This window comes from Schistocerca piceifrons, chromosome 1 (genome assembly GCF_021461385.2).
Source record: "Schistocerca piceifrons isolate TAMUIC-IGC-003096 chromosome 1, iqSchPice1.1, whole genome shotgun sequence".
NCBI lineage: Eukaryota > Metazoa > Arthropoda > Insecta > Orthoptera > Acrididae > Schistocerca > Schistocerca piceifrons.
The window spans coordinates 232,296,210-232,313,488 of NC_060138.1; the positions used below are offsets into that span (position 1 = coordinate 232,296,210).

The 17,279-nt window shown below is 39.9% G+C and overlaps 1 protein-coding gene across 1 annotated transcript in view; it reads left to right on the forward strand.

The window, feature by feature from the left end:
• Positions 1-17,279, forward strand: part of LOC124803212 (DNA-dependent protein kinase catalytic subunit-like) — a 561,762-nt gene that overhangs the window by 307,945 nt on the left and 236,538 nt on the right. The window contains exons 28-29 of the mRNA XM_047264427.1: positions 654-1,911; positions 10,149-10,482. Coding sequence (XP_047120383.1) covers positions 654-1,911; positions 10,149-10,482 — 1,592 coding nt within the window. The remainder of the gene's footprint in view (positions 1-653; positions 1,912-10,148; positions 10,483-17,279) is intronic.

A 17,279-nucleotide genomic window follows, 5' to 3' on the forward strand; every position in this document is an offset into this window, starting at 1 on the left:
ATTTTTAGAGTAAGGTGCAAACATATCCCCCCACCCACCCACACACGCGCGCGCCACACACACACACACACACACACACACACACACACACACACACACACACACACACACACACACACACCTCTGAGAGTTGCATGTCAAGTCAATTATGTATAATTGCTAACAAAACTTTGCTTCATTGGAGACTTGTTACAACATACTGAACAGCCTGTTTTGAATAAACATTTGATTCACTTGTAAAATGTTGATCCACATGACACGAAAGATCTGTTAAAAGCTTGATGCAGGCTGCTATTTTTTAAACCAAAACATACAGTGAGATCATTAAAAGTAGTCAATTTGGAACTACTGACATGAACACTTAAGGACAGCTGACTCAACATCATGCAACTGTGTGAGTTACAACTTGATAAATTTTACTACATGACGACTCTAGAAGCTGCTCTGTATGTCACAGCTTGATACAGCTTGCGAAAGCATAACTCCAGAACCTGCTTTCAGAGTCATAACAATAAATTTATAAGTAATTGCAAGGTGATGAAGCCCTTGTTGAGGCATCTTCTATATTATATTTTTTCTTTGATCCATAAGTTACTGATGTGTCCTAGACAATAACTTAGTTACTTATATTTTTTGTTGTTTTTTTTCCACAGATTTGGGAAAATCTTGTAGACTGTGAGACAAATCTTACCTTTGCCATGGACTGGGAAAATGTTCCCCGAAGACGGAAAATGTTAGTAAACCTCAGACAGAAATGTGATGGAGCAGGCAATGCCATGGACGGTGCACAACCCATCAATTATATTCCATCACATTCACAGTTTCTTCTCCATAGCTCACTGGCTGAAGATGTGACACAATTTGACTTCACACTGAGTGTTGTGCGTCCTCTGGGTCCCCCTGGGAATGTCAATGAACAGATGGATGGCACTGAAATTGACTTGGAAATGGATGTTGTTAATCAGCATGTGTGTATGCCAGTCTTATGTGCACTGCTACAGAACATGTACAAACAAAATCTCATAACAGTTCCACAACCAGGGGAGAAAGGAAATTTGCCATCTTTTATGGAAAATATGAAGAAATGCCTCCTATCTGATAGGCACAGAAATGTGAAAATATTTATTGTGAAACTGATACTGAACAATGAGAATATCTTCTTGCCATTTGCAAATCATTGGTTGTACCCCTTGTTGTTACTTATAAAAGATGGGTCTTTTGGTAATGAATTAAATTATTTCATCACTGACGTTTTAGCACTACTACTATCATGGAGTGGAAGAGCTATTCCAGATTCTAATGATTATGAAAAGAAATTGACTAGTGATGTTTTTAGATTCTTAATTGAACACTCATTCCACAGGAGACGGGATATTATGAAGCACAATTTAGAACTAATAAAAACAGTTGTTGAGCTATGGAAGAGTTGTTTGACTGTACCATATGATTTAATTTTAGATTACCTAAAAAAGAAGTATGAGACAGATAAAGATGCAGAATTTGGTATACAGTTAGTTGGAGCAATCTGCTGCAACAAAATCAATCCATGGGATGAAAACACAGTGAATAATGTTCTAGACATCCTCTGGACTAAAATGGATGTCAACAGTAGAGAAGTGTACTTACCATGTTCTGAACTTATCGGAATTATTTTGAAGCGTATGCATGATGAAGATGATATTAGTGTACAACCTGACAATAAATTCCTGAGTAATGTGAGATCTGTTCTCAATAAACTAAGTTACAAAAGTCGAGACAAATATCTGTTGTGTTTACACGGTGTGCAGAAACATTACCCTCAAGTAGTTGACAAAACTTTTATGCAAGATGTGGCTTTTAATCTAAAGAAATGTCAAGGAAGCTTTAAGACATTAAGTTTGGAAATAATGTTATCTGGAATTGAAACATTAGGTAAGTAGTTTTACTTTTGATTAGATCTGTACAACTACTTACATTGTTTTATTAGTATTGTAATATGGAGCAAAATCTCAAATAAGACAAAGAAATGAGTTCAGGCATCATACAAGTTAATGAGATTGTACTAAAACAATTGAATTATTGAAGTTACTTCCTCACACCAGTTTTCAGAATATGTGGATGTTTATAAGTCTTCTTTCATCAGTTCAGGTCACAGTTCTAATATTGTTATTACTGGCACAAGTTGATTAGTTCTTAGTGTGGCACTGATAAATTTATTCTGCTCAGCTAGCTCTTTATCTCTTTAGACAGTCATAACTTTCTGGATTTTGTGCAGGTTAAGTTCAGTGCACTGTTCTTGCTTTTCTTTTAGCTAAATTTTTGCCCTCATATTAGTGCTCATCCTCTCTTTGCAAACAGCCTTAATTACTGTCAAAGCAGGTTATTCGTCTCCAAACTTCTGAACAGTGTGGCCTTATTTGCTTAAGAACTCTGGCCAGTCAATCAAAACTAGCCTGTCTACCATAAGTGTGTTGCTGTTGTCATTCATAGTTAGATATGTAGTTATCAAGCGATAATTGAAATTGTTATTGAAATTACAGGCTTTGGTACCAAAGTGAATGGTACAGGCATTAGTGTTAATGACATTGAGAAATGGCATAAGTTACTAGAATTGGATAAAGCCCCTGGACCTGATGCCATTCCTGTCAGATGATTTTTGAAGTGTACATTGAAGTTAGCCCCCTTCTGTAATCATAATATGTGGTAGATCCTTTGAGCATAAATGTGTCGCAAGTGAATTAAAGAAAGAATAGGTTATATCATTACAACAAAGTTAGTGCAGTGAGCCGCAAAACAGCTCTACAATATCATTGACATCCATCTGCTGTAGATATTAGATCATATTCTGATCTCAATCATAATGAGGCATCTTGAACACAATGATCTTCTCAACGTCAGCCAGTGCATGGATCTGAAAACATTGATCTTGCTAAACAGTTTTCACACATTTCTCACATGACATTATGAAAGCCCCACGGATCAAGGCAGTCAAGTGTAAGCAGTATTTCTTGACTTTGTTTATTATTTAATTCAAGGATCATCTCACAATGATATAGGAGGTATCATGGTAATACAATAAAAACCAATAGCTCCAAAAATAGACATACACAAAATACTTGGGTTAGCCCATGGGGTAGGACAGGTGGTTGGGTGTGGCCTTGATGAAGGAACCATCTTGGCAATTGCCTGAAGTGATCAGGAAAACCACAGGAAACCCAAACCAGGGCAGCCGGATAGAGCAAACACAATCCTCCCGAATATGAGGTCAGTGTCTTAAAAGCTGCACAACTTCATTCTGTTGGTTCCTGTTACGCAAAGTTCATTGACTTACACACAAATATCTTCTGACAACCAATAATATAAAAATGAAAACTCCAGTTAGGAATATCAGCAATGTAGGAAAAGATAATTTGCTGCTCACTGTACAGATGACATGTTAAGTTGCAGACACACACCCCACACACACACACACACACACACACACACACACACACACAGTTGAAAGACATTTACACATTAGTTTTTGGCAATACCCTTTCCTGAGAAAGAGAAACACACGCCATTCTTTCACACAAGCAAGCACCAAGCCTGGCCTGAGCTGCAGGAGTTGAAGGTCATGTGTGCATGAGGTATGCTTGCTTGTGTGAATGAATGGCATGTATGTCTCTCTTTTTCACAAAGACTGTTGCCAAAAGCTTATGTGAAGTATCCTTTAATTGTGCCTGTCTGTAACTTAACATGTCATCTTTACTGTAAGTAGCAGTCTATTGTTAATAATATAAAAACATAGTTTTCTTCCTAGAGCATATGACTTAGCACTGTCTAAGACTTCTTTTAAAAATTACAATTATATGTTGTATCAAATGAAATTTATTGCTGAAATGAGGATTTTTTGGCAGAGTGATGCAGAATTTTGTCTTGAATGGAGAGCCATTAACAGATGTAGAAGCAACTTCATGTGTGCCCCAGGAAAATGCAGCAGGACTTTTGTTGTCAATGTTGTATATTAATGACATGACAGACAGTATTACAAGTAACCTCAGACTTTGTGTGTAATGCAGTTATTTATAATGAGCCACTATCCAAAAAAAAGATTCACATATATTCAATCAGATGTTTATAAGATTTCAAATTGGTGCAAAGGTTGACGATTTACCTTAAATGTTGATAAATGTAAAATTGTGTACTTCACAAAATGCAAAAGTGTAGTATCCCATGACTATCAGATCAGGTAAGTTCTTGGATGTAACAATTTGTACGGATATGAAATAAAGTGTTTAGTTGGGCTCAGTCATCAGTAATACAGATCACAAACCATGATTCATTGGTAGTATACTAGAAAAAAGCAGCCAACCTACAAAGGAGATTGCTCACAGAACACTTGAGACACCCATCCTAGAATATTGCTAAAGTGTGTGGGATCCATACCAACTAGGATTATCAGGGGACATAAACAGAGAAGAGCAGTACGTATTGCGACAAGTTTGTGAGATTCCTGGAAGACTGTTGTGAAAATACTGAATAACTTGGACTGGCTGACACTTTGAGATATATTTCACTGCTCTGAAAAAGCATACTTACAAATTTGAAAGAAACATTAGTAAATGAGGAACCTAAGAGTTTACTTCAGTCACAGCGACCCCCCCCCCCCCCCCCCCCCCCTCTTCCCCGCCCCTTTCCCTTCTGTCTCCCTCCTCTCATTTATTTTTTTTTTTCTTTCAGTATTTTTAGGTTTCATTCTGGTATTTTTCTCCCTAAGTTTCTTTTAGCTTGAATGGTATTTTCCTTTCTCCATTCAGTAAATAATTTCCTTTTATGTATACCACTTAATTACTGCATGCCAGTTATCGTGTTGACTAGCACCTGTAGCAAACATGCACAACGATAACTGACAATACGATAACTGACAATCAAAGCAGTATCAACTTGTACATGAAACAGTGGAAAACTCAGTTATACAGTAGTTGCATTAACTATCGCCCTCTTGTTGTAACTACGGTGAACTACTTGGTATGCTAGCAGCAGTGCTGCTGGATTGCCATCTATAATTCTTACATTACATGCACGCACTCTCTCTCTTTTTCTCTCTCTTGGCCAAGACTACCAAATATGTCAGTGCTGATTGAGGTGTCTCAACACACACTTCCAATTCTCTTTCTTAGTCCCAGACTTATGTGGTCAATGAGTAAATTTGCCCCTGGGGAACACAAGGGTGCATTCCCTTTCTTTTATATACTTCAAAGCAAATGCTAGGTTAGATATACACTATGTGATCAAAAGTATCTGGACACCCCCTAAAACATACATTTTTCGTGTTAGGTGCATTGTGCTGTCACCTACTGCCAGGTACTCCATATCAGCGACCTTAGCAGTCATTAGACATCATGAGAGGGATGAGTGGGGAACTCCGTGGAACTAACGGACTTCAAACATGGTCAGATGATTGGGTGTCACTTATGTCATACATCTGTACCAGAGATTTCTACACTCCTAAACATCCCTATGTCCACTGTTTCCTATGTGATAGTGAAGTGGAAACTTGAAGAAGAGACACGTACAGCACAAAAGCGCACACGTTGATCTCATGTGTTGACTGGCAGAGACCACCAACAGTTAAAAATGGCCGTAATGTGTAATAGTCAGACATCTATCCAGACTACCACATAGAAATTCCAAACGGCATCAGGATCCACTGCAAGTACTATGACAGTTAGACGGGAGCTGAGAAAACTTGGATTTCATGGTCGAGCGGCTGCTCATAAGCCACACATCATGAAGGTAAATGTCAAATGGCGCCTCACTTGGTGTAGGGAGCGTAAACATTGGCTAATTGAACAGCGGAAGAATGACGTGTGGAGTGATGAATCACGGTACACAATGTGGCGATCCGATGCCCGGGTGTGGGTATGGTGAATGGCCGGTTAACATCATCTGCCAACGTGTGTAGTGCCAACAGTAAAATTCGGAGGTGGTGGTGTTATGGTGTGGTCGTGTTTTTCATGAAGGAGGCTTGCACCCCATGTTGTTTTGTGTGGCACTATCACAGCACAGGCCTACATTGATGTTTTAAGCATCTTCTTGTTTGCCACTGTTGAAGAGCAATTCGAGAATGGTGATTGCATCTTTCAACAGGATCAAGCACCTGTTCATAATGCCCCGCCTGTGGCAGAGTGGTTACACGACAATAATATCCCTGTAATTGACTGGCCTGCACAGAGTGCTGACCTCAATCCTATAGAACACCCTTGAGATGTTTTGGAAATCGACTTTGTGCCAGGCCTTGCTGAAGGACATAGATTCCTCTCCTCAGTGCAGCACCCTGTGAGGAATGGACCGCCATTCTCCAAGAAACCTTCCAGCACCTGATTGAACGTATGCCTGAGAGAGTGGAAGCTGTCATCAAGGATAAGGGTGGGCCAACACTATGTTGAATTCCAGCATTACCGATGGAGGGCACCAGGAACTTGTAAGTCATTTTCAGCAAGGTGTCCGGATACTTTTGATCAGGTAGTGTATGAGGGCTGTCCAGATAGTAACAGACTTTTGAAATAAAAAATTAACAATATGGAAAAACCAAATCTTATTGCATACATTTTAAAGACACATTTTTAAAGCTATTTTTCTACATAATCAACATTCAAACTGAGGCACTTATTATACTGTGGCACAACTTTTCAGCACCATCTCTGTAGAATCTACTGCCTGCAATAGCAAGCACTGGTTTATACCAGCATGCATTCTGGCACCAGTATGAAAGCATTGTGTAGTATATGTGTTCATTTCTGGGAAGAGATGGTAGTCACTAGATACCAAATTCGGGCTCTATGGTGGATGACCAAACACCTTGCATCCGAAACCCCGTAGGAGATCTCGGGTATGGTTGGTCATGTGTGGATGCGCATTGTCATGAAAAGACAAAACCTTTGTGCTAAGTATTCCCCAATGCTTGTTTTGTATCATCTGTCTTAACTTTGTCAGTGTTTGGCAAAACCTCTCTGAGTTAATTGTTGTGCCATGTTCAAGGGAATCTACAAGTATCATTCCTGTAGAATCCCAAAACACAGTTTCTAGTTGATAATGTTTACAAACATGTTCCTAGTTTCTATAGAGAATATATGCACCTGCGCCCCCTCCACATTCCATTGACTGCCATTTCTGTTCCACACTTGACATACTTCACCCAAGTCTCGTCTCCAGTTAAAATTCCATGTCTCTAGTAATATTTGAGGAAGGTCAATGCAGCAGCCGGTTTCTGTGGTTTTTGTTGTCTTCCATTTGGATTTTGGAAACCCACCTAGCACGAAATTTGTAGTTACCAAGCATCCCAAACACAATTTCACGAATCAAACTCTACGAAATATGGGGTAAATGTTGCGAAAGTTCTGTAGTCATGAAGTGGTGATTTTCACAAATTTTGTCATTGATTTTAATCACCAGTTTGTCAGTTGCAAGGCAAGGCCCACCACTACTGTCCTCATTGCAAACATTTGTATAGCCATTTGTAAAATCACTGCACCATTACCTCGCTCAGCTTTCAATCATAATTCCTTTTCCGTACACATCACAAAGGTTGAGATAAATTTCAATTGGTTTGTAGTTTTTTGCCAACAAATTCCCAGTCGCAGAATGCACCTAACGAGTGGTGAGATTTTTTGTTGCAGTGCACATTTTAACACATCACAGAAAGGAAAGTACGGAAACACCACTGCTGCATGCGTACTGAGTGTAAGAATATTATGGCACCAAGATGATCGGTCTAGTCCCGCCCACTGCCATGATAGACCAAAATGTCTGTTACTTTCTGGGTAGTCCTCCTCTAATCACATCCTTCAATATAATTGTATATCTCAAGGAAATGTACTCGGCTGTCACCATCAACAGCATTGCTTCCATAGTATGGATTTGAGCCCATGATGATTCCTCAATTTCCTATTCACCACACAATACCAGTTTGGCAGCACGTAAATTTCACCTAATGATTAAGAGGTTGGAACAATGGCCAGGAGAAAGAGGTTGTAAATTTTCATCAGAAACACCACTTTGTTTATTATAATCATTGATGTCATCATTTTATCTCACCTAGGTTCACATGAATGACACTACAAACTACTTTCTGGGGAGGTCAACTATGGCTCAGAGACATTGTGCATAGCAGTAAAACACACTCAACACTCGATAACCATTCAAATTAACACAAAAATTGTAACAGTTAAAAAGCCAAGAATGATGAGGTATTTGTTAAGACAACCAACTATTGTGGTTTGACTCGTAGAGAGGATAACTTCCTGAATGCTGGAGCTCTGTATTTGTCCAGCCAAATTATGAGCATGTAACCATTATAAACCTAAAGATGTGTCTATACTGATGTGAAACTGGTAGTTGCGATTAAAGCAGCTTCAAACAGCTATGCGGCTTTTGTAAATACGTAATTATTCTTGACTTTTTATGGTAATTGTAATGATAATGTGAATGGTTATTGAGTGTTAAGTGTTTTAATTGTTATTTGTGAATGGTACAGTTTTAAGTTTAAACAACTTGGTTATATTTTTGGATTTACTGTTTGATGATAATTTGACTTGGCTACTGCATCTCAAGGAGATGAAAGTCAGATATCGAAAAGCACTTACCATCCTGAAGTATCCACAGCAAACAAACCAGAGAGCTGGCAGGCATTTATTCAGTCTTGACTTGCAGACAGTTACACTATATAGTGCAAATCACACTTAAGTGCCTGCAGAGGGTTCATCGAACCACCTTCACAATAATTCTTTATTATGTCATTCTCAAACAGTGCATGGAAAAAACAAATGCCTATGTCTTTCTGTGTGAGCTCTGATTTCACTTATTTTATGATGATGATCATTTCTCCCTATGTAGGTTGACGTCATCAAAGCATTTTTTCATTCAGAGGAGCAAGTTGGTGACATATCTGAAGATATTAGACTCTGCTCACAATGAGGGTGTTAGGCTGCCATTGGGTGTCTGCTGAGCTATTCTGATATCTAGCCTGTGTTTTAAGACTGGCAAACCATCTCTCTCAGTGATGTACCATTTCGTGGTGAAATTTGCTCTGAAGATATGCAGTATACAATAAAACCACTTAGGATCAGTAGGGGTTAAAGTTAAAATTGCGAATCAGTGTTTGAGCAGGTTGCTACCCTGGCTAATTAAAATGCCCAATCTAATTTTAGAAATGACTGAAACTAGCGGAAACTGTGCAGATGCACACACATTCCCTGAACTCTTACGGGACTTGGAATAATGTCTTCCACGAGTAATGAGTGTGTTGGGGAGGGACACTACGAATGTAGTGTGTGGACATACAAGGTGAGAATGTGGGTCTCACGGGAGGTGTGCGCGAGATAGTCCCTGCAGTCGCACTATCCTCTGTGCCATCGGTGGCTCAGATGGATAGAGTGTCTGCCATGTAAGCAAGATCCCTGGTTCAAGTCCCAGTCGGGGCACACATTTTCACCTGTCCCTGTTGATATTATCAAAGCCTGTCAACAGCTGAAGGTATTAATATAATTCTAATTTAAACCTGCAGAGAGTGGTGGATCCTCCTATCCCCCAACCAAGAACAGACGCCATATCCATATAAGTATTCTCTGCAGGTTTGGTCTGAAGGAGTAAAACTTCTGACCTCCAACATCAGCACTGGTAGACATTGTCTAAAACATTGCTAATGTATATCTGTGGAACACTGTCATGTTAAGATTGGTTGTGAAGAATGACATTCTTTTCACCAAATACATACATCCATATTAAGCAATGCAGTTATGATTATGCAATTGAACAACATGTAGTAGTAGTAGTAGTAGTAGTAGTAGTAGTAATCACCAGCATAGTCATTGGCTTTGATCTCTTTCCTTTACAGTACAGTGGTGATATTATCACATATTTAAGCTTATACAGAATGAAATGATTTCGTATGGAGTATGCCATTGTCCTTACAATAGAGTGTTCTATTAGAATATGTGTATGAGGACCACCCATCATGGTATACTTTCTCAGCTTATTTTGTTCTGTGTTAAGTTTTACTTCAGTGATAAGTTTTATTTTGTGTGTGTGTGTGTGTGTGTGTGTGTGTGTGTGTGTGTGTGTGTGTGTGTGTTTTCACCTGAAGATTATAATATTTGCTAATATCAGTTTCATTATGCCAAATACAGGTGAAGATGCATATGGATTCCTAAAAAGTAATGGGCTGCTGGACTTTGTTGACCAACCAGATACTGGTGCTCAACTTGCAGCACTAAGAGTGCTGGAGAAACTCTTGTTGCTGGACCGAGACAACAGCAGCATTTGCCACATGAAATATGCTGAAAAGCAGAGTCTTTTGGATGCAGTATGCCCTATTGCAGTTAAACGTTCAACTGCTGCCTCATGTCGTCACCTTGCATTTCAGATCCTTTCCAGTGACACTGATGCCCATGAGGGTGCTCGAAAAGCCCTACTTTCTGGATTGGCAGATTCAGACCCGGATATAAAGGAATTTGTTCTGAGGTATGTACATAGAGTTAATTATCCATAAATGTGGTAAGTGACTACGGTATTTTATTTGCTTCATCTACATCTACGTGATTACTCTGCTATTTACAATAAAGTGCCTGGCAGAGGGTTCAGTGAACCACCTTCAAGCTGCCTCTCTACTATTCCACTCTCGAACAGCATGTGGGAAAAACAAGCGCTTAAATTTTTCTGTGCGAGCCATAATTTCTCTTATTTTATCGTGATGTTCATTTCTCCCTACGCCAACAGAATGTTTTCACAATCAGAGGAGAAAACTGGTGATTGAAATTTCATGAGAAGATCCCATCACAACAAGAAACACCTTTGTTTTAATGACTGCCACTCCAGTTTACGTATCATGTCTGTGGCACTATCTCCCCTATTGCATGATAGTACAAAACAAGCCGCCCTTCTTCGAACTTTTTCATCCTTCAGTCCCGCCTGATGCAGATCGCACACTGTACAACAATACTGCAGAATAGGGTGGACAAGCATGGTGTAAGCAGTCTCTTTAGTAGACTTGTTGCACCTTCCAAGTGTTCTGCCAATGAATTGCAGTCTTTGGTTTGCTCTACCCACAACATTATCTATGTGGTTGTTCCATTATAGGTTATTTGTAATTGTAATCCCTAAGTATTTAGTTGAATTTACAGCCTTAAGATTTGTGTGACTTATTGTGTAATCAAAATTTAGCAGATTTCTTTTAGTACCCATGTGAATAACTTCACACTTTTCTGTATTAAAGTGAGTGAGTGGTTGTACGTTATTACTAAATATGGAGCTATTGTATCAGCATACTCTGAAAGGTACCTGACTGGTGTACAGTCTGGACTGGAGGCCTTGCCTTTATTAAGTGATTTAAGCTGCTTTTCTACACTGAGGGCAACTACTTCTAAGTTTCTCATCTTGGCAGTTGTTCTTGATTGGAATTCAGGAATATTTACTTTGTCTTCTTTGGTGAAGAAGTTTCAGAAAACCATGTGTAATAACTCTGCTTTAGTGGCACTGTCATCAGTGACTTGACTGCTGTTATCGCACAGTGATGGTATTAGTTGTGGCTTACCAGTGGTGTGCTTTATTTATGACCAGTATCTCTTTGGGGTTTCTGACTGATACCAAGACAGAGTTTCACTGTGGAAATTTTTAAAAGCATCTTACATTGAAAACGCGCTTTGTTTTGAGCTTCTGCAAAACTTTGCCAATCTTGGGGATTTTGCATTCTTTTAAATTTGGCATGTTTTTCTTGTTGCTTCTGCAACAGCTTTCTGACCCATTTTTGTGTACCATGGGGGATCAGTACCATCACTTATTAATTTATGTGGAATATATATCTTAATTGCTATCAGTATTATCTTTTTGAACTCATTCCACATATTTTCTGATCGTACGTGATCAGATCGGAAGGAGTAGACCCCATCTCTTAAAAATGCATTAAGAGCATTTTTATCAGCTTTTTTTAAAATAATGTACTTTGCATTTCTTTTTAATGGTTGTAGGTGTTACGGTTCCGTAGAAATGTTGGAACACGTGAGGCAATACTAACCTTACGACTTATCTTAGAAGAAAGATTGAGAAAAGGCAAACCTACGTTTCTAGCATTTGTAGACTTAGAGAAAGCTTTTGACAATGTTAACTGGAATACTCTCTTTCAAATTCTGAAGGTGGCAGGGGTAAAATACAGGGAGTGAAAGGCTATTTACAATTTGTACAGAAACCAGATGGCAGTTATAAGAGTCGAGGGGTATGAAAGGGAAGCAATGGTTGCAAAGGGAGTGAGACAGGGTTGTAGCCTCTCCCCGATGTTATTCAATCTGCATATTGGGCAAGCAGTAAAGGAAACAAAAGAAAAATTCGGAGTAGGTATTAAAATTTATGGAGAAGAAGTAAAAACTTTGAGGTTTGCCGATGACATTGTAATTCTGACAGAGACAGCAAAGGACTTGGAAGAGCAGTTGAATGGAATGGACAGTGTCTAGAAAGGAGGATATAAGATGAACATCAACAAAAGCAAAACAAGGATAATGGAATGTAGTCAAATTAAATCGGGTGATGCTGAGGGAATTAGATTAGGAAATGAGACACTTAAAGTAGTAAAGGAATTTTGCTATTTAGGGAGTAAAATAACTGATGATGGTCGAAGTAGAGAGGATATAAAATGTAGACTGGCAATGGCAAGGAAATCGTTTCTGAAGAAGAGAAATTTGTTAACATCGAGTATAGATTTAAGTGTCAGGAAGTCGTTTCTGAAAATATTTGTATGGAGTGTAGCCATGTATGGAAGTGAAACATGGATGATAACTAGTTTGGACAAGAAGAGAATAGAAGCTTTTGAAATGTGGTGCTACAGAAGAATGCTGAATATAAGGTGGGTAGATCACGTAACTAATGAGGAGGTATTGAATAGGATTGGGGAGAAGAGAAGTTTGTGGCACAACTTGACTAGAAGAAGGGATCGGTTGGTAGGACATGTTTTGAGGCATCAAGGGATCACAAATTTAGCATTGGAGGGCAGCGTGGAGGGTAAAAATCGTAGAGGGAGACCAAGAGATGAATACACTAAGCAGATTCAGAAGGATGTAGGTTGCAGTAGGTACTGGGAGATGAAGAAGCTTGCACAGGATAGATTAGCATGGAGAGCTGCATCAAACCAGTCTCAGGACTGAAGACCACAACAACAACAACAACAACAGGTGTTAAGGTATTCTACCTTGTTGTCGCTAATCCCAATATTTGTCTTGGTACTCCCTATTTGTCCAGGATTATTTTTTGCTGAGAGATCAAGTATGCTTTCACAATCATTTATGCTTTGAGTGGGCTCATGAACTAATTGTTCAAAATAATTTTCTGAGAAAGCATTCAGTACAATTTTGGATGACGTTTTATGCCTGCTGCAGGCTTTAAACATATAATTTTTCCAGCATATCGAGGGTAGATTTAAGTCACTACCAACTATATTTGTATGACTGGCGTGTACCTATTTGAAGTGAGACTAAAGTTTTCTTTGAACTGATCAGCAAGTATATCTTCTGAGTCAGGAGGTCAGCAAAATGATCCAGTTGTTAGTTTAGTCCGACTGTCAAGTATAACCTCTGCCCATACTATTTTGCAGGAAGTATCTACTTCAATTTCACTACAAGGTAAATTACTTCTGACAGCAATAATTACTCTACCACCTTTCTGAAAACTGTTAGGTCATTTGAAAAAATTTCGGTTGAACTTATTTCCAGCTTTAGGCAGCTTTCCATACCTATAACTACTTGAGGTTCAGTGCTTTCTGTTAGGGCTTGGAGCTCTAGTGCCTTCCCAATACAGCTACAATAATTTACAACTACAATGCCTCGTTTTAGATGGTTTCCTGAGACCCTCTAACCTAGAAAACTGCCCAGTCTCTTCCACACAGCCCCCGCTACCCGTGTATCCACTTTCTGTGTGTAGTGGACTCCTGACCTATTAAGCGGAACCCAGAAACCCACCACCAGATGGCGCAAGTCAAGGAATCTGTAGCCTACACAGTCACAGAACCGCCTGAGCCTCTTATTCAGACCTTCCACTTGGCTCTGCACCGAAAGACCACAGTTGGTTCTGTCGACGATGCTGCAGGTGGTGAGCTCCGCTTTAATCCTGCAAGCAAGACTGGCAGTATTTACCATTTCCACTAACCACTCGAAACCAGAGAGAATCTCCTCCGATCCAAAGTGACATGCATCATTAGTACTGACATGGGCCACCCCCTGCGGTTGGCTACACCCTGTACTCTTGGCTACACCCTGTACTCTTCATGGCATCTGGAAGCACCCTTTCCACATCCGTAATGACTCCCCCACCAGGTAAGTACATGGAGTGCACACTGGCCTCCTTCCCCTCCTTGGCAACAGTGTTCCTAAGAGGCCCCATTACGCTCCCAACTACTAGCAAACCCACCCTCTGTGAATGCCCAGACCTTGCGGGCCAAAAAGCTTCCTCTGGAACAGGTTGGACGATTGCATCCAGCTCAGAGACTTCTTCAACCACAGATAACGCCCAAAACCTGTTCGTCAAATGAACTGGGGTGGCCCTACGATCCGCCCTTTGGAATATCTTTCACTGCCTGCCAGACTTTTGAATGATCTCCCACTTGACCACAGGTGAGGTATCAATCTCAGTGCAGGCTATACCCGGGGTAGCCACAGCAATGAACCAATCGGGGGACATGCTCAACGTCCCTCGCATACCCATGTCTGACCCCCCACAGTGATGCCCTTGGCAGCAGCCACAAGCTCTGTGAAGGAAGCAAACACAGCCTGGAAGGGTCAACAAATCGGCTTGCATCTGTACACAGCAATCACAGTTCCTACCCATTACTGAAGTTGATTCTGTTTGAAGCTTGTAAATATATGTAACAAACAAACGGTGTACGGCAGGAACTCGCAGTGCACTCTCACTAACCGACATCCTGTCAGACTATGAAGAGAGATGCTTATAATCACTTTCTTGCCTCTCCTAATAATTCTGTAGAATGATAATATAAAACTAAATATCATAAATATTTGTAATATTATAAGATTAAATTTTAACCTCTTTGCTGGAAACATTAGGAGCTAGAAGTGACAGGAATATAGATGCAGATTTTGATGTGAAGAATCTGAAAGTCTTTAACATTAATACACAGATTTCATATACTAATGTTTAAAACTAGATGGGTACAGTTTTCAACAAGAATCTGTAAATCTAGAAATTATCGTGACCTTTACAACCCAGAATTACTTGAACCTCTTGTGTTCCTCTTGACCCAGGATTCGGATTCCACCATCCCAGCCTAATTGTCTCCATTTGTACAAATGTTAACTAACATTCCCCTCATATTAAGTACAAATCTTTCTGGGATACCTAAAAAAATCATCATATTATTGATGAAAAGTCTTCATTTTATTGATGACATTTTCATGATCTGGACTCATGACAAGATCGACATTTGCTCTTTTCTCCATAACCTCAACACTTACTCCCTTCATCTGGTCCTTCTCAACTCGATGAGTAACATTCCGATATCTCAATCTCCACCTCTCGGATGCTCCATAAATAGAGGGTGTTACAAAAAGGCACGGCCAAACTTTCAGGAAACATTCCTCACACACAAATAAAGAAAAGATGTTATGTGGACATGTGTCCGGAAACGCTTAATTTCCATGTTCATTTTAGTTTCGTCCACCTGCGCTCAATGGAGCACATTATTATGATTTCGTACGGGATACTCTACCTGTGCTGCTAGAACATTACAAGGACGACACAACATGTGGTTCATGCACAATGGAGCTCCTGCACATTTCAGTCGAAGTGTTCGTACGCTTCTCAACAACAGATGGATTGGTAGAGGCGGACCAATTCCATGGCCTCCACACCCTCCTGACCTCAACCCTGTTCACCTTCATTTATGGGGGCATTTGAAAGCTCTTGTCTATGCGACCCCGGTACCAAATGTAGAGACTCTTCGTGCTCGTATTGTGGACGTCTGTGATACAATACGCCATTCTCCAGGGCTGCATCAGCGCATCGGGGATTCCATGCGACGGAGGGTGAATGCGTGTATCCTCGCTAACGGAGGACATTTTGAACATTTCCTGTAACAAAGTGTTTGAAGTCATGCTGGTACGTTCTGTTGCTGTGTGTTTCCATTCCATGATTAATGTGATTTGAAGAGAAGTAATAAAATGAGCTCTAACATGGAAAGTAAGCGTTTCCGGACACATGTCCACATAACATATTTTCTTTCTTTGTGTGTGAGGAATGGTTCCTGAAAGTTTGACCGTACCTTTTTGTAACACCCTGTATATCTTTTCATATCAATCATACCAACAGTACCCCTACTTAGACAACTATCACTCTTTTCACGTCAGGTCTCTTCCTTCCAGCCTAGTCATCCATGCATGCCATACCTGCAGTGGAAAGAGGAGTTGTTGAAAGAGAAATTACTGAAACATTCTGATAACATTACCAGAGCTTTTGTTACACACAGTATCCTATTTAGTCCATCCATAGAGAGATCTGCTATGCCATCTCCTCCTCTGGCACTAGTAAACCTATCAACCAGCAAGTGACCAGCACTCCTCTGATCATGTGACAGAACTGTTACAGAAAACTTTATTGGAACTCATGCATTTGTGAAAATGGATATGTGTGTAGCCTATAATAATTTCCAGTCAGGTCATAGTGGAAGACCTTATTATGAAATCTTAGAAAGTTATGTTGTTGTTGTTGTTGTTGTTGTTGTTGTTGTGGTCTTCAGTCCTGAGACTGGTTTGATGCAGCTCTCCATGCTACTCTATCCTGTGCAAGCTTCTTCATCTCCCAGTACCTACTGCAACCTACATCCTTCTGAATCTGCTTAGTGTATTCATCTCTTGGTTTCCCTCTACGATTTTTACCCTCCCCGCTGCCCTCCAATGCTAAATTGGTGATCCTTTTATGCCTCAGAACATTTCCTATCAACTGATCCTTTCTTCTGGTCAAGTTGTGCCACAAACTTTTCTCCCCAATCCTATTCAGTACTTCCTCATTAGTTACGTGATCTACCCATCTAATCCTCAGCATTCATCTGTAGCACCACATTTCGAAAGCTTCTATTCTCTTCTTGTCCAAACTAGTTATTGTCCATGTTTCACTTCCATACATGGCTACACTCCATACAAATACTTTCAGAAACTACTTCCTGACATTTAAATCTATACTCGATGTTAACAAATTTCTCTTCTTCAGAAATGCTTTCCTTGCCATTGCCAGTCTACATTTTATATCCTCTCTACTTCGACCGTCAT